At 40.7% G+C, this 26043-nt stretch overlaps 1 protein-coding gene across 1 annotated transcript in view; it reads left to right on the top strand.

Annotated features, from left to right (window-relative positions):
• The window catches only part of CFAP58 (cilia and flagella associated protein 58), a 109865-nt gene that overhangs the window by 29174 nt on the left and 54648 nt on the right, over nucleotides 1-26043 (top strand). Inside the window, exons 9-13 of the mRNA XM_027529223.1 lie at nucleotides 1904-2095; nucleotides 15683-15844; nucleotides 16491-16637; nucleotides 22862-23002; nucleotides 23964-24187. Coding sequence (XP_027385024.1) covers nucleotides 1904-2095; nucleotides 15683-15844; nucleotides 16491-16637; nucleotides 22862-23002; nucleotides 23964-24187 — 866 coding nt within the window. The remainder of the gene's footprint in view (nucleotides 1-1903; nucleotides 2096-15682; nucleotides 15845-16490; nucleotides 16638-22861; nucleotides 23003-23963; nucleotides 24188-26043) is intronic.

Genomic DNA, 26043 nt, shown 5'->3' with positions numbered 1-26043 from the left:
ATCTCCTGGAGAAGGAAATGGCAACCCTCTCCAGTATTCTTGCCTGGAACATCCTGTGGATAGAGGAACCTGGCAGGCGACAGTCCATGAGTTCACAGAGTCAGACACGACTTAGCAACTAAGCAGCAACACAGAACCTAAGGATACAGCTGGGCCTCAGGAACGATGAAAACCTGGCCTTTCACTCTTGGGATGCACAGAAAGCCCCTCCCTCCACCACTAGACTTCCAGCTGAGTCATGGCTTCATTTCTGTCTTTCAGTGAAATCATCTCTCTCTCTCTGTTTCCCTGTCCAAATGGCAGAAAAAAGCTATTGCCAATAAACAGCTCCTGAGTTTACATCTTCTACTGAGATACAAAAATCTAGAGGTTCTATTTCGGAAGTCTCTGGGTCCATTCAGCTGTGGCTATAGAAGCAGACATGCTGTGATCCATCACGCGCATGGCTGCAGAGTTGCACTGTATTAATTCTGTGTTCCAGAGGAATAACCTGACTTCTTGCACAGCCAAACCAAGGCACTTCCATTGTAGTAGCATCAGAAACCACCAGGGCAGCTTCCCCCGCCCCCAGAAAATGTAGGTGCCAGGGTCCCATCCCAGATCCACGGATCTCTGGAGTTGGGATGTGAGCATCTGTGTTTTGTTTTTTTTTTTTTAAACAACCAGGTTAATTCTTTTTTAATGTAGTAAAATACACAGAAAACAAAATTTGCCAGTAGTGACATTTTATACATTCACAATGTTGTGTAAAACATCATGAATCTACTTCCAGAACATTTCGTCACCCAAAAGGAAACCCTGTACCTGTCAGGCAGTCTCACCCCACTTTCCCCTCCTCCCATCTTTGGGAGTTACTCATCTGCTTCTGTTTTTGTGGATTTGACCATTCTGGATATTTATATAACTGGAGTCATACCATATGTGACTTCTTATGTCTGACATCTTTCACTCAGGATAATACTTTCAAGCTTCAACCATGTTGTACTGTCTACTTCATTCCTTTTTATGGATGAGTAGTATTCCACCGTATGGATATAGCACATTTTGTTTATTTATTCATCCAGTTGATGAACTTTTGGGTTGTTTTCCCCTTTTGGCTTTTATAAATAGAGCTGCTGTGAATGTTCATGTACAAGTTTTTGTTTGAACACGTGTTTCAGTTCTTTTGAGTAGATGGCCAGAAGTGATGTTGTTGGATCATATGTTAATTCTGGCTGTCTGTATTTTTAATAAGAAGGTTTGTATTTTATTTTGCAGTCAAAGCCTGTGATACATGATTAGGTTCAGCTGTTCTAACTTCACAAGTGAAAGGCTAGCGTTGGAATAGAGATTGGCTTTGGGGTCAGCCAGCCCGGGATTCACATTCCAGCTCTGTCACTCCCCTGTTGGGTGAACTTGTGTGTGCGTGTGTATGTGCTCAGTCATGTCTGTCTCTTTGTGAGCCTATGGACGGTAGCCTACCAGGCTCCTCTGTTCATGGGATTCTCCAGGAAAGAATACTAGAGTGGGTTAACATGCCCTCCTCCAGGGGATGTGCCCAACCCAGGGATCGAATCTGTGTCTCCTGCTCCTCCTGTATTGCAGGCAGATTCTTTACCACTGAGCCACTGGGGAAGCCCATGAACTTGTAGGCAAGTAGCTTATCTTCTCATTCTCAGTTTCCTACCCCTAATATGGGAGCAATATAAGCCCACTTCCTGGGGATGTTGTCTCTCAGTGCCTTTTTATGTGTGTTTATAATGCTCTGTGCAAAATTAACATAACAAGCTCTTAGTAATCTGTAGAAAATATGATTATTTTTATTCATCTCCCAAACAATGCACCTAATTATTTTAGGATTAAGGCAACAAGTAAATTTAACCCAAAACCCACAAACATTTTTCGGTGCTGTCCTTATTTTCAGAATATGCTTAAGGCGGTCAGTGCAACCCAGAAACAGATAGACCTGGTAAAGCTCCATGAACAAGCCAAGAGGAATCTGGAGGAAGAAATCCAAAACTACAAAGAGGAAGCTCAGAAGCAGAGAAAGATCATCTTTCAACTGGAAAAAGAGCGAGATCGGTACATCAATGAAGCCAGTGACCTTACCCAAAAGGTAAGCTAGTCCTCCATGGTATGGGTTGAGCATCAGTGCATTATTTCTGATTGCCACACATTGTTGCAAAGACAGATTATTCAGATTGCAGCTTGTGGTTCACATGCTTTAAGATAGTGGGCAATAAGCTCTGCTAGCAAATCAGCTACTGCCCATTTAGAGTAAACAAATGCTGATTAGATATTTGCAGAATGTAAGTTTGGAGGAACACAAATACACGTGATCAGTCCATCCCTAGGAGGACATGTCTTCCTTGTAAAAGATGCCCCGTGATCCTCATACCTCTGGCTGGAAGCCACTGTAAAACAGCATATTCCTCTTACAACTTGATCATGTAAAAAGCTCCACTGATTGATTTACTGACTCTGAGAGGACTAGTTATCAGTTCAGGCACTCATGTTCTCTAGTGTGGCTAAGCTTGTTAGCCTCTGTATCCGTCAGATTCAGATCAGATCAGGTCAGTCACTCAGTCGTGTCCGACTCTTTGCGACCCCATGAATCGCAGCACGCCAGGCCTCCCTGTCCATCACCAACTCCCAGAGTTCACTCAGACTCATGTCCATCGAGTCAGTGATGCCATCCTGCCATCTCATCCTCTGTCGTCCCCTTCTCCTCTTGCCCCCAATCCCTCCCAGCATCAGAGTCTTTTCCAATGAGTCAACTCTTCGCATGAAGTGGCCAAAGTACTGGAGTTTCAGCTTTAGCATCATTCCTTCCAAAGAAATCCCAGGGCTGATCTCCTTCAGAATGGACTGGTTGGATCTCCCTGCAGTCCAAGGGACTCTCAAGAGTCTTCCAACACCACAGTTCAAAAGCATCAATTCTTTGGTGCTCAGCCTCCTTCACAGTCCAACTCTCACATCCATACATGACCACGGGAAAAACCATAGCCTTGACTAGATGGAGCTTTGTTGGCAAAGTAATGTCTCTGCTTTTGAATATGCTATCTAGGTTGGTCATAACTTTCCTTCCAAGGAGTAAGCGCCTTTTAATTTCATGGCTGCAGTCACCATCTGTAGTGATTTTGGAGCCCAGAAAAATAAAGTCTGACAGTGTTTCCACTGCTTCCCCATCTATTTCCCATGAAGTGATGGGACTGGATGCCATGATCTTTGTTTTCTGAATCTGTCAGATTAAGTTGTAGCGAATAACCCTCAGGTCTCAGTCGTTTATAGCAACAGAGATCTATGTTTTGTTCACATTAATGACCTTTGAGGGTCAGCCACAGCTCTGCTTCACGTCCTCTTCATTGCAGATGGACTCTGTTGGAGTGTATTGGCCTCTTGCAGAGGGAAAACTGTGTAATAGTGAACCTTTGATATGTTCTCAGAGCTTCTGTTGGCAAAGGAAGGGTAAAGGGTCAGTCCACGTAACTCCCTTTGATCAATATTTCATTGATCAAAGGGAGTTACGTGATCAAGCCTGATATCCTCGGGCAGCAGTGTGATCCTACTGAGGGAGAGGCCTTACCTGGTGAGACAGAGACTACATCTGAACGCATAATCTGTTGTAACCTCCTACGTCTTCCTTCCTGGCAGTCAGTCTCCCACCACTCCTGGCTGCCATCACACTGTCAGAGTTGTTCAAAATTCCAGTGAAATCTTATTATTACTCCCAGCCTTACAAACCTCAGTCATCTCTCAGCAACCTGGGGCAGTGCTTCCTAACATTCTTTGCATCACAGCATTGTAGAAAATAGCATGTCTACAGTATGTGGGAATGAGGGGGATGAGCCTGTGCAGGGCTGGAGGGGCTCACCCAGGGATGCCACCTGGCCCACCTACGGGTAGAGTGAATCAGTGTTTTGTCACATACCTGTAACCCATGCAGGACACAGCAATTCATATATTCTGACTTATGCAACAGAGGCTAAGCTCTTTGTTTTATCTGGAAAGCCCTTTCCTCCCCCTTCTCGGAATGAAAAATTCTTATTCATGCTTCAGTACCCAGATCAAATGCTCATGTCTGGGGTCAAACCTATTTTAACTCCTTAGGCAGAGCTAGTCACTTCCTACTTAATGGGTTTGTTGATATCTCTGGAAGAGCTCTTACCATCTTCTAGAGTACTTATTTATTTATACCTTTGTTTGTAGTGAGCTCTTGGGAGCAAGGACTTTCTCTTATTCTTCTCTTCATTTCCAGCACATAGTAAATGCTTGTAAATAGTAGGTACCAAAACTGGGTTTCACAAATAGACAGATGATGAGTGATAAAAAGAAGATTGCTGTCACTGATTTTAAAATAGGCTTGTGTGTTTCTTTCCTTATGAAGGAGAGCTACTGGTACCAAGTTTTCCTGGTAACGGGTTTTCACAATTTCTGATGTTTAACTGCACAAGGTTGCATAATGTCTCACCTAAATAATTTAAGCACAGGTTCTTAAAATATTATTTATCAACTATAATTTTTCTTTCTTACTTAACTCCTGACAGCGTGTATCAGTTGCTACAGCAACTTGTGTCACTTCTGGACATCTTATTAAAAACATGTATGTCTTTTTGACACCTCATATTTCTTTCTTTACTGCCACACACACACACACACACACGTACTTCATTCCCACAAACAGAAAGCTCCCTGTCATGTATCCTATTTATAGGAAGTTGAGGAATAATACCAAGGACTGGGGGAAGATGTATGAAACTGATATTTTCATCTCCTTCTAAAGTGGGTTGTTCCAAGTTTATCCTTTTGACCCCACAATTTCTTTTGTAAAAACTGAGTATATGAAGAATAAGAATGCACAGATTTTTATAAAAGAATATTCTTCAAAATAAATTGTGCAAATTTGCCTTGTGCCATTAAAATCACATGTTTGAAAAATATTTTTTAAATGGGGAATATGGTCACAATATGAATCTGATAAGAACAAAATGCAAAATTATTTATATGGTTTGACCTAAATTTTATCTGTCTGCAGACAAAAAGGATTGGGGTCATTATATCATGGGGTGGATAGTGAAAATTAAATGAGGTAATGTCGGTAAAGTATTTAGAATGATCTCTGGCACATAGTAAATGCTATGAAACATTTCATAAATAAGCAAGTAAATAATTAATTTGTAGATAAACAGCCCAGAATTTTTGTTCAAAGCGGCATTTGAATGTAGCTATTTTCAGCTTGTTAAATGTCAGTAACAGAGGAGAAAAGTTTTAATGGCATCAAACACTAAGGTTGACATAAGGCCATGCTGCAATAGAAGAAAAGAGATTGGATGAGAATTTTAAAGCCAGTAGAGGTGAACTGAGGAAAATCCACCTGGCCCTCAATTCACAATCCCTCGAACTTGCTTGCAGTTGGGAAGGAGAGCGGCAGTGGTGAGCAGGAAATGGGGGGAGATAGGAGAAGATGAGAGAGTAGGCTGGGCTCTTCTGGGAGACAGGACCAGTTCCCAGGGCAGGAATGACCGAGGAAGTGCTAAGCATGGGACCTCCGATGGTCAAGTTTAAGTTCTTTACTTGCTCTGTACCTGCAACAGTGACAGTCTGCATCAACCCTGTGGCTGGATTGTGCTTTGTGGGGGCAGGGACGGGGTGATGAGGGATGTGGGATATGAGGTAACACACCTAGAAAAGGAACCATCTGTGCCAGAGAAAAGTGCCAATCGAGAATCTGGAATTCTATTGAAATAGGAAATCAAAGCCACAGTGAATAGGAGAAATATAATTCCTCTAAGAATTCTTAGAGATACGAGGTATCATGTTGGGCTCCCTAGCACACAAAATGAAGATTATAGATGTTCTGTTGTTGTGGTTAAGAACAGTGTGACCCCAGTAGGATAGAGGACTATCATCTGGGTTATAAGTCCAAGATGACATTACTTCTAAGACAAAACAAAGATAAAGAAAGGAAGTGATGGATAAAATAAGGACCAGTTGTAAAGAGACTAAAACACATGCAAACCTCAAACCAACCCAAAGCAAGCAATGGTAGATTTAAAATCCACATTGAAGTCAGTAAGTTAATAAAGAAAGAACTGATGTGGAAAATGGAATCAGTGAAGTGGAGTGCAAACTTGAGTAGTTCTCTTAGAATGTTCAGTTCAGTTTAGTCACTCAGTTTGTGACTTTGTGACCCCATGGACTGCAGCACGCCAGGCTTTATTGTCCATCACTGACTCCTGGAGCTTGCTCAAACTCATGTCTATCGAGTTGGTAATACCATCCAACCATCTCATCCTCTGTTGTCCCCTTCTCCTCCTGCCTTCAGTCTTTCCCAGCATCAGGGTCTTTTCAAATAAGTCAGTTCTTTGCATCAGGTGGCCAAAGTATTGGAGCTTCAGCTTTAGCATCAGTCCTTCCAATGAACATTCAGGACTGATCTCCTTTAGGATGGACTGGTTGGATCTCTTTGCAGTCCAAGGAACTCTCAAGAGTCTTCTCCAACATCACAGTTCAAAACCATCAGTTCTTCAGTGCTTAGCTTTCTTTATGGTCCAACTTTCACATCCATACATGACTACTGGGAAAACCATAGCTTTGACTAGATGGACCTGTGTCAGCCAAGTAATGTCTCTGCTTTTTAATATGCTGTCTAGGTTGGTCATAGCTTTTCTTCCAAGGTTTTCTTCATACTCTTAGAATATAGGTGGAAACAAAAAACAAAAATGATCAAAGAGTGGATAAGAGATAAGGACAGGGAATAAAAAGCATCGTATAGGTTGCTGGTCTCTGATGGAGGAACTGAGCACCAGATCAAAGATTTAACAGAAAATATTTTCTGGAGATGAAGAAAGAACTGTACATGCAGATTGAACATGTTTCTGGCAAAATCAGTGACTGGAGAAATCTCATAGACTTGCTCTGGGAGAAAGTTGTATGTGTGTGTGTTGTTTAACCAACAAAGATAAAGAAAAGTACCCTCTGAGAGTTAGGCAAGAAGAAAAAGCTGAAGTCTAGTTCCTTTTTTTTTTTAACAGGAAAAAGAGTAGAAGGTAATGGATCAACATGTGAAAACTAGGTATTTCTGAGTAGTAGGGATACAGATCATTTTTAATTTACCTCTTGTGTGATTTTTGTGTTCTTCAAATTTTCTGAAATGAATATGTATTACTTTAGTATCCCGATCCAAAGAAAAAATACTAAAAAACCTTGCCCTTCAGTCAAGGACCAATAAAACCTTAGAGGAGCTTTATTTAAAATGTTTTCTAATCCATCTGTACTTGGTTCCCCTCTCTGGCAGGTGAAGAAATCTGATGTTATTACAGTATCTGCGTTTCTGAGTATGCCTCATGCCATTTACAAGTTCCTCAAGGGCAAGTCTTCTTGAGCTCTTTATGTTACTTATTCATTAAATAGGTATCTAAATATATTTTGAAAGGGTGAACGGAAAGCATAATTAGACAACTGAATCAACCAAAGACTTATTTTTAGGTATCTATATTAAATTCTTCTTCAGTAATCTGTTATCCCATGAGGTCACAAAGTGGACATGACTGAGTGCCTAAACTTTCTTAAACTTATGGGTCTGCTCGCCTTTAAATTCTTTTGAAATAGGTTGCCATGATGGACAATGTTATCTTAACTATCGTTGGCAGTTTTAGCTGGCCTGATCTCCTCTTCCTTCTGGGCTACAAAAACAGTGTCAACATTTGCTTTCTGATTATTTTTATTTAGAAGGGAAAAAAGGTGAAATCTAAGCTGCTGAAAGCCCTACATTACATTTTATTAATTTGACTTGGCATTTGCAAATGAGAAAGAAGATCCCTTTTTGTGCCAGAATTGGATGGCTCAGAATCCCAAGCCTTTCCTTATGTGTTTGTCTCAGTCAACATGTGCCATGATATTACTGCATAATAAACAACCACCAGGTCTCACCGGCATGCAAAAACAAGCACTTCTTTCTCACTCACACACCTACAGTTGACAAGGGTCAGCTGATCTGGGCTGAGCTTGCCTGGGCTTGGCCTGGGGCTGTGGGTTGGGTCCAGATTTTCTCTGTGTGCTTCTCATCCTTCAGGATGTGTACACTGTTCTCATGGAGAATGGAAGGAATGCAAAGGACAGACCCAACTGCGCAAGCACAGTTCATGGGTCTCTACTTGCCTAATGTTCTCTGACATCCCATCAGCTATGGCAAGTCACGTGTCCAGGCCCAGCCTCAACAGCAAGGGCAAGTAGACTCCTCCCATAGAGGTGGTGGGAGCAAATATTCATGGAGCCATGACAAGCCATGACAAAACTAATAGTGTTTCAGCACTTGTTCTTTATAGTTGGACTTTTTTTCTTTTATTATTGGAGTATAATTGCTTTGCCATGTAGTGTTAGTTTCGCTGTACAGCAAAGTGAGTCAGCTATATGTGTATATATATCCCTTCCTTCTTGAGCCTCCCCCTACCCCATTCCATCCCTCTAGGTCATCAATGAGCTGAGCTCCTTGGGCTACACAGCAGCTCCCTACTACATATTTTACACAGTATATATTCAGCACTTTTTATCTTCATGGTTTTTCCTCTGGTGCAGTATAAATTTATTTTTCAGCTACATTGAGAGGCACCAAGAGTGGCATTATAAGTTGTGGTGGTTTAGTTGCTAAGTCGTGTCCAATTCATGTGACGCTATGGACTGTAGCCCACCAGGCTCCTCTGCCCATGGGATTTTCCAGGCAAGAATACTGGAGTGGGTTGTCATTTTCTTCTTCGGGGGATCTTCCTGACCCAGGGATCGAACCTGGGTCTCCTGCACTGCAGGCAGATTCTTTACCGACTGAGCTATTAGAGAAGCCCAATTATAAGTTATGGTCCACCATATTTACTCTTTTCTAGACTTTTATAAATTTTAGCTAAGATTTTTTCCTAGTTAATGATTAAAACTGGGGAACATTCTGCACATTATGCATTTGGCTCATTTTAGGACCCCCTTCTTTTTCATTCTAAATATTAAACTTCTAGCTATCCCCTCCCTTTTCTTATATACTGAAAAGCATTTTTCACAATGAATTCCTACTGACAAGTTTCTTAGCTCCCTGCTTATTTGCCTTATAACAATGTCAAGCAAAGCTCTCATAGACAGAGGTTCCAAGAAATGAATAATAATGTGCTTTCAAGGATTTAGAAGTAAGTGAGGATAGCAGAAGTTGATCAAAGAAATATCATTCACTAAATAGGTACTTCATAATAAAATGAAGTTTCTGTATTTTCAATATTAATTTGAAGTTTTTAATACAGAGCATCTTTAATAGGATAGAACTCTGGAGAGAGCCTTCAAGGGGACATACACAAATTATAAGCTTTTCATGTTATAATGAAATAAGTGTACTATGGATCACTCTTTTCCTGGAGGAGAACAGAGTAATCCATAGAAAAAACCAAATTGATTTTTAAGTGCTAATATTATATAATATCACATAATGTTAACATACCATGATAGTCTATTAACATTTATTAAATGATTAAATTATGATATGCCTGGTACTTATATTATGGTATAAATATAATTCTTCTCACTGTTATCCTCATTATAGCTCTCCTAGGCAGATATTATAGCTTTCATTTGTAGCATAACATGTTATTAAAAACAGATAGAAAAATAGATATGCCTCCCTGAATTTGAGATAGAGGATAAAATAAGAAAGCAAGACAAATAGAGAAGACTTAAAATTTCACATGACTGGGCACAAAGATTTTTTTTTTTGAGAGTGAGTTTTCCAGTTTTCTTATGGAAGTAAAGGCATTGTCAGCATTCAAACCATTGACACCAAGTCAGAAAAACTTACTTTAAAAGTTTATTGTACTGATATTTCATCAATTGCAAGTTAAAAGATTCCAAATTCAATGACCTACTTTCTCTTCCTGCCTTAGTACATAGGATGTTTTGACTATGGCTGCAGATTTCCTGCACACCTTATTGATTTTTATCTCACTATTATTTCTATTGGCAGGTTGTTTTAACAGGAAGAGAAAAGGCAGTAGGTTATAAACTGAGCCTGTACCCTCAGAGTGCACTGTAAGCGTTTTCTGGTCTCCTCTGAAGTAGGCCTCCACACGCTAGCTCTCCAACCCTCTGGCTGTAATAGAACTCTCTACATTTGGATGTGATTTATCTCAGAGTTGGTTTGAGGTATCTAAAGTATAATCAATTAATTAAGCTCCAGGCCCATAGCTGGCATTCTGCATTCTCTGATATAGCCATTTAAACTGGGAACATTTTGCTGATGAAGGGTTTTGTGTCTACCTAATACTCTGCACATTTTATGAATTTTCAGGATTTGAACCTCTATGTGACATTGGTTTGAATGATTTCCCTCAAAACAAATTGAGTCCCAACACTTGGAACTAAATTGCTTTGTGAATTGTCTTTTCCCTTTGTTTCTCTACTTTAAAAATTTTTGCTGTTATTTAAACAAAATAACCTTTGATCTTTTTGGTATCATGATGGGTTCCTATTATCCCCAGCTTCAAGAATCTGGAAACAAGTTAGACTTTGTGTACTGTTGTTTGCAAAAAGATGAACCTGGCTAGCTGGGTACCCACTCCAGTGTTCTTGCCTGGAGAATCCCAGGGACGGGGGAGCCTGGTGGGCTGCCATCTATGGGGTCGCACAGAGTCGGACACAACTGAAGCGACTTAGCAGCAGCAGCGGCAGCAGCAGCAGCTGGGTACCCCAGAAAGAAATGCCCTTGGTTACATCTTTTCTCTGGAGCATTATTCTGTCTGTGCAAAGGATTATTCTTACTGTAATATTTCTCAAAGTTATTGAACAAGCAATTTTTTTCTTTTCTCTGATGTGCTGCTTGATATTCTGAATGCTGATGATGCTGTTCAAAGTATTTTCAATCTATTCATTTCCCTGACCCCAAGAAAGATGGTCATGTCCATAGAAAGGCTACATTTGGGGCTAAGATAGTGTCTTTCTTTAAAAAAATCAAACAAGTAACAGATCCAGGAATGGATACCTTATTTAGGTTTCCCGTTTGTTCCTAACTTAAACATTTTTAGTTGCTAGTGGTGGTACCTTAAAAGGCCACCTGCTACTCATTTTCAAGGGATAGATCAAAGAGACGATGGAAGAAGGAGTGAAATGTCTTTTCATTTCAGATCTACCCACATGCCTCTTCTGCAGGCCTCCTCTTCTCAAGTTTTCTAATTTTGTTCCTTTAAGCCCCCTAACCAACAATGCAAGCCATTCACCACTGAGTCTGTATGTATTCTTACCTTGGGCCATTTTCTTTCCACACAAAGTGGGTGATGGAAATTAATAAAAATAAAACAGCAAAATAATATAAAATACTTTGTACAAGGACTTCCCTTGTGTCCAGTGTCTAAGACTCCACACTCCCAATGCAGGGGGTCTGGGTTTGATCTAGGGATCAAAGGAACTAGGGATTCCCTGGTGGCTCAGAGGATAAAGTGTCTACCTGCAATGCCGGAGACCTGGGTTTGATCCCTGGGTTGGGAAGATCCCCTGGAGAAGAAAATGGCAACCCACTCCAGTACTCTTGCCTAGAAAATTCCGTGGATGGAGGAGCCTGGTGGGCTACAGTCCATGGGGTCACCAAGAGTTGGACACGACTGAGTGACTTCACTTCACTTCAAGGAACTAGATCCCACATGCTGCAAATAAAAGACCTTGCATGCTACAACTCAAGAGCCCATATGCCGCCTTAAGCATTGAGGATCCGCGTGCTGCAACTAAGACCCGGTGCAGCCAAATAAATGAATGAATGAATATAAAAAAGTACTTTGTGCAACTCTGGTTGCATAAATGTAAAAGATTGCTTAAAATAGATATTTTTCTTGAAAATATGTACACACATCAAGGCTTGACTCAAGGAGAAGTAGAAACCATAGAAAGATTAATAACCATGGAAGCCACCGAAACATCTGAGAGAGAATTAGCTCCAGTGTTGTCACTGGGGGTCTAATTATTTTAGAATTGGGTTCCTTCAAACTTTTAAGAATCAGATAATTCCCAGGCTATGTAAAATTTTTTTTTCTCTATATGAATTTAGAAAAATGTATTATATATATATTCTTGGGGGTATTTTTTTTTTCTGTTGGAATTCTGTATTTCATTTATTTTTCTCTTTTATTAATTTATTTTTTATTGGAGGATAATTGCTTTACAGTGTTGTGTTGGTCTTAGGGGTAATATTGATTGGCGTTACTTTACTGACCTAACCCATGCCTTCTGCTGTGATAGTGAACAAAAACTCCAGGCCTTGAAGAAAGCTTGGGGATGAATGGGTCCTTGGGTGGGATGATCTAGGAACAAGAAGGAAGAGGTAGTTCTCACAAATTATGTAAATACCAAATATTAACTTCTTAGATAAGATGTTTATGGCCACCCTATTATCCTCCCAGTGTTTAATTCTCTCATAACACCCTGTGCATATCTCAGATTATTGGTTGTATCCATTCCTTGATTATCATTTTACAGTGGAGTCACTCACTAGGAGTGAATTTGAGGGTAGGGAATGCATCTTATTTTTCTATACATCACTGGTGCTTTTATAGTGCCTGCCATAGATGGGCCCTCAATGCATGTTCAGTGAGTGAATGAATAAGTAGGCGAGTGGTTGAATGAATGAACAAAAGGGTACTCAGCTCACTTTATGAAACTAGCAGAAATCTTGATATTAAAACAGAACCAAAAAGGAAACTGTAGACTTAGGTCGCTTATAAATATGTATGTAGGGTCCTAAATGAAATTCTAGCAAACCAAATTCAACAGTACATTAAAAGAATCATCCAGTATGACCAAAGAGGATTTATCCTGAAACCACAAGGATAGTTTTCTATTAAGAAAGCTATTGCTGGGGGTATGAAAATGTAAAATGTTACAGCCATTTTTGAAAGCAATCTGCTACTGCTAAGTCACTTCAGTTGTGTCCAACTCTGTGCAACCCCACAGACGGCAGCCCACCAGGCTCCCCCGTCCCTGGGATTCTCCAGGCAAGAACACTGGAATGGGTTGCCATTTCCTTCTCCAAGGCATGAAAGTGAAAAGTGGAAGTGAAGTCGCTCAGTCGTGTCCGACTCTTCGAGACCCCATGGACTGCAGCCCACCACGCTCCTCCGCCCATGGGATTTTCCAGGCAAGAGTATTGGAGTGGTGTGCCATTGCCTTCTCCGGAAAGCAATCTAGCAGTATCTATTAAAATTAAAGATATATATGTCTTTTGAGCCACATACTCCTCTTCTGGGAATCCATCCCAACAGAAGTAAGAGAACAGGTGCATAAGAACACATGTATAAAATGTTTATTGTAGCATGGTTCAAACTGGCAAAAAAATGGAAACCAATGAATGCCTGTCAGAGGGGAGGGGTTCACCTGCACTGGAGAATTCCCACAAAGTATAAAAAGCAAGGTGCATAAAAATATATAAGAGGATCCCACTGTGCTGAAAAATAATGACCAAATTCAGAAAGCAAAAGGAAAACAAAGCCCTGAACCTGTATATTCACTAGTTGGCTAGCTGTGAACAACATTACTTCTTTTGACTTCAGTTTCCTTATTTGTAAAATTGGGATATGATAATGCACATCTATGAGGATTTTTGTGAAGATTAAATGAGTTAATACCTGTAAAATCCTTGTATATAGAAAGTACCTGAGAAATATTAGCTATTATTACGATAATGACATTAGTAGACTTAAATAGAATATGCAGAATTCAAAGAAAAATATGGAAGAACACATACTGGATCATTAACCTGGTTTCTTTCTATGTCAATGAGGGACTGATGTGGGTGGAAGGGAGAAGAAGGTTCAAGTAAATAAGAAAGAGAAGTGAAGTTGCTTAGTCATGTCTGACTCTTTGCGACCCCACAGAGTGCAGCCTACCAGGCTCCTTCGTCCATGGGATTTTCCAGGCAATAGTACTGGAGTGGGTTGCCATTTCCTTCTCCAGGGGATCTTCCCAACCCAGGAATCGAACCCAGGTCTCCTGCATCACAGGCAGATGCTTTACTGTCTGAGCCACCAGGGAAGCTAAGAAAAAGAAAATAAATGTTTATTTCCCATTTATGCACTTATTTAGAATTATGGCATATGGGACTATGAATAAAGAAATAAAATCAGAATACTTGTAAAAGAAGACATTTGTTACTAAGTATATCAGATCAATAGAACTGATAGTGTAGTGCAAAATAATATATGCTAAAAAGACATTTGTTAAAATTTGATTCCATCCTTCCTTAAATATAAATCTAAGAAAACTTTGAAAGATATTGGATTTCACTGGTGGCTCAAATGGTAAAGAATGTGCCTGCAATGCGGGAGACCTGGGTTCAATCTTGGGATGATTCCCCTGGAGAAGAGAATGGCAACCCACTCCAGTAACATTGCCTGGAGAATTCCATGGACAGAGGAGCCTGGTGGGCTCTGGTCCATGGGGTCACAAAGAGTTGGACATGACTGAGCGACTAACATTTCTTTCACTATTTAAAGATATAAAGGGACATATATTAAGCACCAGCCATCATTAACTCTGTTGGGGAAACATTAGAAGAGGGTTTCTTAGAATATATTTTCTGGAATACTAATTCTACAAGTAGAGTAAAAGGATTCGCTTCTGCAATGACTGGGGATCGGGAACATGATGCTCACAGGTATCCAAAACCTGATTATAATATCACCATGACAAAGAGATCCTTTTTGACCTTTAGGTTCTAGGTAAATCTGTTCTTTCAAGGAAGCTTCCCTGGCCGTGTTATTTCAAGTGCATCCCCTTCCTTCTTTCTCTGTCATGTTCCTCTGTTTATTTCCTTCAACTGCAGTCATTAATTAAGAGAATTCCACTGAAATGCAGTGAAATATTCTTAAGAATTTTCTCCTGGTGTGTTCTAGCTGTTAAAGTATAAGCTCTATTCATTCAACCAGTTTTCCTTGCAAAATTTTTTTTCTTAAGGAATTTTAGAAGATTGTCCTTAGAAAATCAATGTCCGTGGTCATTGCAGCTAAGAGTCATGATGATGTCATTTCTACTGTGTGGATTGCTTGTCGAGAAGCATTGGCTCACGGTGGAATTCTGGGCCTTGGTTTTCCATACTTGCAAAAAAGAGGCAGGTACTTCTGCATCTCATCTTGCCTCAAAGTGTTTTGCACACAGTAGAACACATGTTTTTATGAAGTCTTTTGGATTTCCCTGATGGGAGTGAGTTTGACATTGGTAAAGATAGAGTTATGATTACTATCAGTGTCAGAGGTCACTTTTCTTTCTTGTGGTTAACCTTATAAAGCCACGACTGTGGCCAAACAGCTAATCTATCTCTTACCCTTCCTAGTGCTTTGTGTTAAGATCTGTTTAAGCTTGTGCTTTTTTTTATTCCTTTCCTTTTTTGGTGGTTGGGGTGGGCAAGAGAGGTTTTCAGAATTGAAAGAATTTATTTTCTGTTCTGTTTTGTGATCACAGAATAACTATGCTAAGCCTTCATGCTTTAGCAGAACGGTGCTGTAGATAAAGTATATGTTTGCCCCTAATCAGCTGGGCTGAACTTCTGTGTCATACCACAACGATTATAGCCACTGTCAGATTTTCTGATTGCTGGCATTTCTGCTGGCTACCCTGAGATGCAAAATCTGTTTGTCCTGAACCAATAACCACAGATGGGCTATTTAACCATCTTTATTACTTCTTTCTCCTCCAGGTCCTCATGAACATGGAAGACATAAAAGTCCGTGAAATGCAGATTTTTGACTATAGGAAAAAAATCGCTGAATCAGAGACTAAATTAAAACAGCAACAGAACCTGTATGAGGCTGTGAGGTCAGATAGGAATCTGTATAGTAAAAATCTGGTTGAGGCTCAGGTAAAAGAATATATTTATGTCTTTACATTTTGTCCCTTCCCATGCTGGGTTTAAAGCAGTTTCTGTTATTCTAATAGCAGAATTTACAATAGATTGAGAGAGAAATCGGGGAATTCACCTGAAAGAAAAGATCAGTTTATGCAGAACTGTCAGATTGTTTGAAATGGAAATGACACAACTTGATCAGATGTGAAGATTGAGGCCCCAGTTTTAATTATTTTGTAGAATTGCCATTCTCCTGCTTCTCATTTTTAAAACTGCTAATAGTTATCATGACTCAGAGGGGAGCAGCATACGCTTGTCATTTAAGTGCAGAGTTTTGCTTTGTAATTTTTTAGTTAAAAATGTTTGTTGTGATTCCAAATTGTCTCTTACAGTGAGGAGTAAAGTGTGTGCATGTGTGTATGTGTATGGCATATTCATTATGTATTTTTACATCTATCTCATGAAAATATTTGGAGAGTTAATGCTATGAAATACTTTGAGGTCTATGGGCACAAGATACAAAGATACCCAGTTGTAATTGATCAGGAAATCCTTGTTTTAAATGAATCTCCCTTAAAAGCTCTTGACTATGCGTTGAGCTTCCATAGTGGATGATGTCTATTTAGTTCACTTTCAAACACATCTCCTTTCATTTTGTTAGGATGAAATAACGGAAATGAAGAGAAAATTAAAGATTATGACCCATCAGGTAGATCAATTGAAAGAAGAAATCTCAGCTAAGGAGTCGGCACTTGTGAAACTACATCTGGAGCAGCAGCGCATAGAAAAGGAGAAGGAAACGTTGAAGGTACAGACTTTACAATAAAGGCGGTGGACCAGTTGTCTGTCCATTAGACCCACTGGGGCCAGGCTCCGTGCTCAGTGAGGATAGCCAGGGGTGGTGGGGGCAGGGAGAACCAAAGCACCAGGGGGATGCACTCCACCACCTGGAGGTCAGTCTTCCCTGCAGGGAGTGCTCCCAGCTAGAACGGGAAGGGGCCAGTGGAGGTGCTGAGCTCCTAGATTACCTGTGCTGGTTATCATGGCCTCAGTGGAAGAGAACCTAGCAGGTCAGCAGTGCCCAGGAAGTCCTGGAACTTTCAGGCTCTCTTTGCATTTACAACTCAAGTCCAGCCTTCTGTTTGCACTCAACCCTCCCACGCTCCTCCCCGGGGCTTCTATGAGACAATGCTGGCAGAATCCTTTGTGCCGCTGCCCTGATACTTATTTACTTCATGTGCACGTGCTGTTTCTGCCCGCGACATCGTTGTCTACCAGGTGTCAGACTTTGTCCTTACTTGTTTGGCCCTCAACTGGGTTCATGGATCACCTTACTTCTGTGAGTCTAAGAACTTTGCAACCACTCCTCTAGGGAACCACCTTTGTCTTCACACATTACTTAGATATATCCTTTTAAATCTACAAATTTAGAACATTCTAGGTCTACTAATATAAAGACTCATCCCCCAAATATATGCCAAATAATCATACCATATCAAAACTTTGAATTAAATACTTTTTACTATACATATTCTTTAAACCTAATGAATTTCCTAGCCAATCCTATAAATTTCCCTTCTAATCCATTTGACCAAAGAATTTAAAAAGAAACTTCTAAGAGAATGGTGCCACTTTTATTTTTTTAAATGTGTATGTTTATGAGCCATTTGCAGAAACTTCTATAGCCAGTGAAAGATTGAATTTCTGCACATGATTATCTTCAAAGATAGTTCCTATCTTGAAAATGAATATGTAGCATTGGACAGATTTAATGTAAAATTTCCTTGATTCTATGATGCTGTAGACTGAAATACGCACTCTCAGTTTAACAATAGGTTTTGTCAACTTAATGATAGGTCTTCATGGAAATAGACTACTACATTAAATTAAGTTAAGGCACATGAGGATGGAGAGAAATTAAAATGTAGTGAAAGTGCTTTACAATAAAGATATGGCAATTGATATATTTACCTAAGACTTTCATCTCCTCACTCTAGCTCATGATAGAAAAAAACAGAAAATTCTGTACTAAAATTTATTTAGATGTAAAGAAACATAACTATATATTCTAAAATTTGAAAATACCTTGCATCTTTGCCCTTATTCTCCTTGTTTGAAAGCATATTAATAGTTTAATAGGAGGTTGTTTGTTCCACCCTGGAAATCTATGGTGGGGTGGTGTTTATTTATCATTGGCTGAATCAGAAGAATCTTATTGCAAACACTGCTTCACTCATAGGCCTCATGGAGGCCTTAGCAAGGCTTCAGTGTAACTGGATTTGGTACATCATCTCTCCCTTTCAGAGGGTGACACTGATCCTCATCTCTTACTTTCCAAGGAATGCTCTTTTCAAAAGATTAATTATTGCTGCATAATGGGGTCCAAGGAAGACGAAGTCCTGCTTTAGAATAAGCAATGTCCTATGCAAAAAGGGATTATTCCTGATTCCTTAGTTGGACTTTGGTTAATATTTGTTTCGATTACACCCTCCATCATTAGACGTCTATACATATAACTCCAAAGAAGCATCATAATAAAATAAAGAAATAAAGCTTATAATAAAATAAGGTTTAAATCATAAACTTTATATTACTTTAATCATAATAAAATGAAGTTTCTGTTTCTTTGGTCCTGTGCCAGCAGACTTGGCAGCTGGTGACTAAGGGAGATGATTAAAGGGCTTCTGTTCTAGAAAGTCTGCTCCAAATGGTGAATCCTAGGTCTGGATAGCTTTGTGTCATCGATTACAGGAAGATGATTGCTTTGGACTTGCTGTGAAACTAGGATGCCTTTTCCTCAGCTTTTCCCATTAAGGCAAGAATTAGGAACAGAGAAAAAGGCTGCCTCCTTGATTTATTATTTGAGGTTATCCAACGGTGACTTGCAATGGTGCTTTGACTGGATAATTTTGGCCTATCATTAAGCCCATTTGACATCCTTTAGAAAAATATGACAGCTCAAATGTTGAGTTTCAGCCTCTTAACTTTTTTAGCCTCAAAGATGAATCACATTTACAGAGGTCTCTGAATTTCATGCATCTGAGCTTTGCAAACCAAAACCCTGGAGGAAAGGGCAGATTGTTTTTTTTTAGTAACTTTACTCCATGGGAAACATGTAGCTTATTATAGTGAGTTATACAAAGCTACGTTGGTACATAATCCCTCCCAGAAGGGCAAGCCCTAGCTTGTTTGGTAGACCATGAGATGCTTTTTGACAGGACAACCCAATTTATCGCTTCTCCAAGCCCACGACAAACAATTGTCCGTAAGTCATCCCCATCCTCATTCATCACCACCCCCCCGCCCCCCCGCCCCTGATAGAAAAGTCTTGCTTCTTCCGTGTTTCTTTTTCAGTTGCTGCCAGGCTCTACAGACTCCTCAGGATTCTAGACATTATCAGCACATGATGGTTATGACAGGATGTCAATGGTTCCTTGTAGATGTTGCTGCATCTGTGTTCATCTGCCCATTCTGTCCCCGTCTTGTTTCATCAGCACTAAAGGGGCCATCTCATGTGGAGTGTCTGCCTTCCAGTCCTAACAAGCTCTCGATTCTGTTCATCACCACCCCATCATCCCACATCAATCTGACAGCACTTTGATTCTTGGTGAATAATTCAGCAGCAAATTCTCTGTGTCCAGAGCTCAGCGTCACATTAGCAACTGGCTTCAGGGCACCGTATCCTAATACTCAGTGGACTCTCTAGAGCAACATGGATGGGAACTGTTGGAGGGAGGGGGAGGGAGAGAGAGAGAAAGCCTAATTATTCTCATGGTTAGAAGACTTCAGATGGTCCTATTTATTTTGCAGGATATAAACAGATGATCTCTGTGAAACCCAGTGAATGTTGGGATCCCGTATGAAGGGGTCAAACTCCCTCAAGTATGCTTCTTTTTTAAAAAATTTTATTTATTTATTTTTGGCTGCACTGGGTCTTCTTGCCGCACAGGGCTTTGTCTAGTAGCGAGCAGGGGCTACCCTCTGGTTGCTGTGCGTGGGGCTACTCTTCATTGTGGGGGCCAAGGCTTCTTACTGCAGTGGCTTCTCTTATTGAGCATAGGCTCTGGGGTGCCCGGGCTTCTGTAGCTATGGCTCCCGGGCTCTAGAACACGTCCTCAACAGTTGCTGCCCACAGGCTTAGTTGCCCTGCAGCATGTGGAATCTTCCCAGACCAGGGATCAAACCTGTGTCCCCTGCATTGGCAGGCTGATTCTTAACCACTGGACCACCGGAGAAGTTCCCAAGTATGGTTCTTGAGATATGATTTATGCCCGCAGCCAGACTGGGTGATACATACGCCATGAACACCTATCACAAAAGTGTGTAATTGTAGAGGTGGTGACTGAAGAGCACGTCCTGCCATCGCATTACGACTTTATGCCTCGGGTCCCGTCTAGAATGTTGCTTGATGAGCTTTTGGGTGCACGGTAGTTGTTACCATCTTTCCTGGATGAGACAGCTCAGATTTACAACTGCTAGATGCATTAGACCTACGGTATTTTGTTGATGTTAACATTTGCTGCCAACGTCTAACGCCACATCTTGTTTACAGCCCATAAATTTATGACATAAGGAGACCACTCAGAATTTTGATATATTAGGAGAAAAAGCACCAAGCAATGCCAAACACACGAATGGTTTTACATTTCAGACAGATACTTTTACACACCATTGATTGCATTTTAATAACACAGTGGTTTCATTTTGTTCTGCTGATGGATTCTGATCAGCTCTCGGCACTTAGGAACAGGGAAGTGAATGCTGCACATCTGGGAAAATAAAAGTTTTATTAAAGAAAGCATGAGCCAAACAGGTATTTTATTGCTGTCTTCGCTGTCACCTTAAATGATTACAGAAATAGAAAGGCTGGTTCTTGACTCTCTTTCCTAACAGGCAATCCCCCAAAGTAGTAAATACAATACCAGACCAGATCTTTTCTCACTAAGTGTTTCCCTTTGCTTATCCCTGGACCAACATATATTTCATGAATGAGCAAACAAAATGTCATAAAGGAAACCCTGTGTTTTATGGTAGCTAGCTGCATTTAGTTTGTGACATTACAGGTCTATTGCTAGGTGTGTGGCATCTTGTACTGTTTGGATAAATTTGAGCTATGGAATTAATGACTCTTGGTCTTCATGGATTAGAGGCAGGTAGCAACTAGAGTTGGGTTGGTTCATAGGCATTCACTTGCAAATATTTGGTTTTCTGTCATCCCTTTTGTGACATTTCTGGGTGGGTGGAGGTGGGGGAACCCAACTCTTCCTTGAAGGAAAAAGTTACTACTTTTTCATTTTCACATGTTGACCTGCAGGCCATTGAAAAGTTGGAGGCTTAATATTGTCTTGTCCTCTCCCTTGTGATTTCAGGTGTGGGTGAAAAGCAGATTTCTTCCTCCGTCTTTCCTTCTTGTGCTGACCTGGCTGTGATACCACCTGTCCTTGTATGGGCGTGGAACCTCGAAGCTGTATTCTTTTTTCCTCTAATATGATTAACTCTCTGGCTCCCAAGGACATACTCTCCACGGCCCATGGCGTACGAGGCCCTTCTCAGGTTGTCTCAGCTCTTTTTCCAGGCTTACTTCCTGCTGTCCCCTACCTAGTACTCCAACTCAGCCACATTGGGTGTTTTGCCATCTGGTAAACACACCAGGTGCTTTATAGTTTGCATGCCTCTGTTCACGTGAGTCTGACCACTGACTGCTCTCCCCCAGCACACACATCTCCCTTTTAGAAATAACTGTCAACTTCCAATGCCCAGACTTGTTTTTCTCTCTAATCCCCAGGAAGAAATAGGAACTCCATCCTGTACTCCCATGTCCTTCTTCACAGTGGAGAGCATCTCTACACTGTAGGGTGGTTGGTTATATTTGTCATCTCCAGTGGGTGGTAAATCCCTCAGGTCTTACTCATCTTCTGTATTTGACTTGAAACTATTGTATGGTGATAGCAAAGGGAACAGAAACTCTGGAATGAAAAACTAGGCTGGAATCTCAACTTTGCTTCTTATTAGCTGTGTGACCTTGAGCAGGTTGATTTGCTCTTCTTTGTCTCTAATTGCATTTGTGAAATTGGGACAAGAGTAGCTAGGCACAATACTTAATATCATGCAAGAGGTGTTGTAAGCCACAAATATACTTAAGGATTTGGAGCAAATGTGTCCTGTGATGAGAGGAATTTTCCTTCTGAAACTTACCAGTCAAAGCATCCTTTCCTTGCTTCTCTTAGGATTTCCATGTAGCCTCAAGAACCTCAAGATCTGAGTTCTTCCAGGAAGCCTTCCTAAGTGCTGCAGTCCTCTGACCTCCTGTGGCATCAATTCACTCTCTGTGTGACAAAAAAAATCCTGAAACATTATTGCCTGGACTTGTTAATATTTGCATAATACTTGTATATCTCATCTTCTTATCTAGATTGGAATCATCTTAGGAGTAGGATCTATATATCTTTTTATACTATAACATCTCTTCTGTTCCATCAGGATGTTTTATAAGACAGTCGTTTGGTTGTTATCTTTATTAATTCACATTTTGCTTATAATAGACTTTATCTCTGCAGTTGATATGCTGATGATATTAGGATTGTTATAGGAGCTGATACATACAGATATACCTCCGCCCAGTCCCTCCTCCACCATGCTCACCCCCCACATCCTTCTCTGTACTATTTGTGGATTCTCCTCATGTTTATCTGGTAAGAGAACTGCTGTTGAATACCAATGAGGATCCTGCTATACTGATATAGAAAAATGGTGGAAATCCCTCAAGGGCACAACTCATAGAATAAACATGATCACCGTAATATGCATTGTTGTTTCTTTACAGGCCTTGTGTGTGTGTGTGTGTGTGTGTGTGTGTGCGTGTGCGTGTATACGTGTGTGTGTTAAGCTTTCTTTGCTTGCGAGGGTGATCAAAGCATGCTAAACGAGACATCGCAGGGAAGTATAAGAAGCACACTATCCATCTATCTGGGCCCTGTCGACCTGGTTTGTGCTGTTACAGAGTGAAACTGGCCTGTGTCTTTCACTCGTCAGGCCGAGCTGCAGAAGCTGAGACAACAAGCCCTGGAGACCAAACACTTCATTGAAAAGCAGGAAGCCGAGGAGAGAAAACTCCTGCGAATTATAGCAGAGGCTGATGGGGAGAGGCTGAGACAGAAGAAGGAATTGGACCAGGTAGGAAGAGACCACACGTCCCCAGACCTGCAGATTCTATCAGCAGACACAATTGTTTGATTCAGCTCCTCACAAAACCTCATTCTTTTCTGAGCTCTTCCATTGAGTCTCTCAGAACAGCCCCAGAGGCCCACTTCCTGTTGATTAATTATGAAATATCCATTCATTTATTCTGCTCCTATTTACAAGCACTTCCTGTGTGTCACCCACTCCTTTAAGCTCTGGGGATATACTGACCAACAAGAAAATAAGTTACCCTGCCTTCAGGGGGTTTACATTCTAGCATAATATCATTGTTGCATATAATTACAATGAATAATTACATAATTTTGGGGGTTAGAAACTTAAATGCTTTCAGAGATCTAGCAGGTTAAAAAAAAGAGACATTGGCTTGTGCAAGACAGTGAAAGTAAAAGTGTTAGTCACTCAGTCATGTCCGACTCTTTGCGACTCCATGGACTGTAGCCTGCCAGAGCTCTCCCCATGGAATTCTCCAGGCAAGAGTACTAGAGTGGGTAGTCAGTCACTTCTCTAGGGGATCTTCCTGACCCAGGAGTTGAACCCAGGTCTCCTGCATTGCAGGCAGATTCTTTACCATCTGCGCCACCAGGGAAGCGTGTGGTACAAGACAGTAAGGAGTGGTAGAACTTGGCAAGAGCTTGCCCACCCTAAAGATGTTCAGACTTAAACACATACAATAACATGTTGGAAAAAACCCATGGGCCATAGAGTATTATTATTAATAATATAATTTGTTGTACTCTTTTCAACAAGACTGCCAACTCTGGTGGGAGGAGTCCAGTATTGGCTGTCTAGCAGGCTATTTTCAGTGCCTTACCTACTGAGTGCCTAGCACATGAGGGCATTGGATGGGTGTTCACTGATTCTCTGACTGCTGCTGCTGTAATGAAACGTGAGACGTTTTGTCCCCCAGTGGCCATGCCCTGCCCTACCTTTCTAGGTCATCAGCGAGAGAGATATCCTTGGGTCGCAGCTAGTTCGGCGCAATGATGAGTTGGCTTTGCTCTATGAGAAGATCAAGATTCAGCAGTCTGTGCTGAATAAAGGCGAGAGCCAGTATAACCAGAGGTTGGAGGACATGAGAATCCTCAAACTTGAGATCAAGAAGCTTCGCCGGGAGAAAGGGATTCTTGCCAGGAGTGTGGCCAATGTCGATGAACTCAGGTAACGGAAGACCCCCTCGGAGGTGAGAGCATAGCAGCCTATGGGGACCTCCTAAGGACCTTATGTTCCTCCTATTGGTCACTGAAGGTCTTTTTTTAAAAAAGATTTATTTGGCTTCACCAGGTCTTAGTTACAGCACGTGGAATCTAGTTCCTTGACCAGCGATCAAATCTGGGTCCCCTGCACTGGTCCCCTGAGTTTTAACCACTGGACCATTGGAGTAGTCCCAGCCATTGAAAGTCTTTTTCTGGTTGCATAAAATAATTTTTTTATGTTGAAATGATTAGCAAATAATAAGAACAACTTTTCCATAACCCATAATCTACATCGTGTCCATTCTATGTCACAAAAAATGAATTCATTTCCTTTCCGGGGAACGTAAGCAAGTGCAAAAGTGTTTTTTGAAAACTTTATTCTGGATTTAGTGAAAGAAATTTCAGTTAAATCATAACCACAAAGTAGTTACAATTCAGAAAAAAAGTCCCCCAATGAGCTCTTTGGAATTTCTTTAATAAGGCAGTATGCAAGAGATGGAACATCAATATTTAAATTGAATCCTGGTAACATTTGCACATCTTTTTCTTGGAATTACACAAAGAATGAAAAGAGGGGGAAATTTTAATTTTATCACTATTTGAAAACTCTGTTTCCTTAGAAGGCAGCCAAATTTTACATCTCACTCTTGATTTATCTTCTGAAGCTTTCGCTTGGGCTTAGTGCGCCTTCTTCTTGCTTTAAATCTTACATTATACACGCTCTGCTTTCCCTTTGGGAAAACATCACCATGTTTTATATGGGCAATTGCAGGAAACCAAATAATAGGTCTGGTGTTTTCTTAGTAACTATCTTATCCTCCGCAGACTTGTAGATGAACACTATCCTTGGCCACCTTGGGACAAGGACACAGTCTGGATCTGCTTTTTAAATTAATCGAATTAGATAGTTTTGATATTTAGACGCAGTGAATACGTTCGGGAATAACAAGGGAAGTTGCCACCATCAATAGATCAATACTCTCTTTTTTAAAGAGTTGTTCATATTTCAGATGATGAAAGTAATACAAATTCATTGTAGAAAATATGGGGCATGCAGAAAAAATGTAAAGAAGGGATTAGAAAATCACTGATAAGTCTCCTATCCAGAGATACCACCATTAACATTTTGGAGGCAATTGGATTTACTCTAAGACGCTGTTGAATGATCTCCAGGACCATAACTAAACTTGCCTGGTGGCTTAGTTGGTAAAGAATCTGCCTTCAATGCAAGAGACCTGGGTTTGATCCCTGGGTCTGGGAGATCCCCTGGAGAAATGAATGGCAACCCACTCCAGTATTCTTGCCTGGAGAATTCCATAGACAGGAGAGCCTGGTGAGCTACTGTCCATGGAATCCCAAAGAGTTGGACACGACTGAGTGATTAACACAAACTTGCCAGCCATGTGTTATTTTTATTACATATGCAAAGCACCAAATTCTATCCATTCTCAGTTTGTTGATACTAGATTTTATCTGTATAGTGGGAGGTGCATGTTCAGTCGCTCAGTTGTGTTTGACTCTTTGCAACCCCATGGACTGTAAACCGCCAGGTTCTTCTGTCCATGGGATTTTCCAGGCAAGAATACTAAAGTGGGTTGCCATTTCCTCCTCCAGGGGATCTCTCCAACCCAGAGATAGAACTCTAATGTTCTGCTTCTCCTGCATTGGCAGGCGGATTCTTTACCCCTGAGCCACCTAGGAATTCCTTATAAAGGAATTTAATAAACTTAATAAAGATATTGGAGGCAAGCGGGCATGAATTCCAATCTCAGACTTGCCACCTACAAGCTGTGTGATCTTGGGCAGATCACAACATATTTG

This window comes from Bos indicus x Bos taurus, chromosome 26, assembly GCF_003369695.1.
Source record: "Bos indicus x Bos taurus breed Angus x Brahman F1 hybrid chromosome 26, Bos_hybrid_MaternalHap_v2.0, whole genome shotgun sequence".
Classification (NCBI taxonomy): domain Eukaryota; kingdom Metazoa; phylum Chordata; class Mammalia; order Artiodactyla; family Bovidae; genus Bos; species Bos indicus x Bos taurus.
This window is presented reverse-complemented; position numbering and strand designations above follow the sequence as displayed.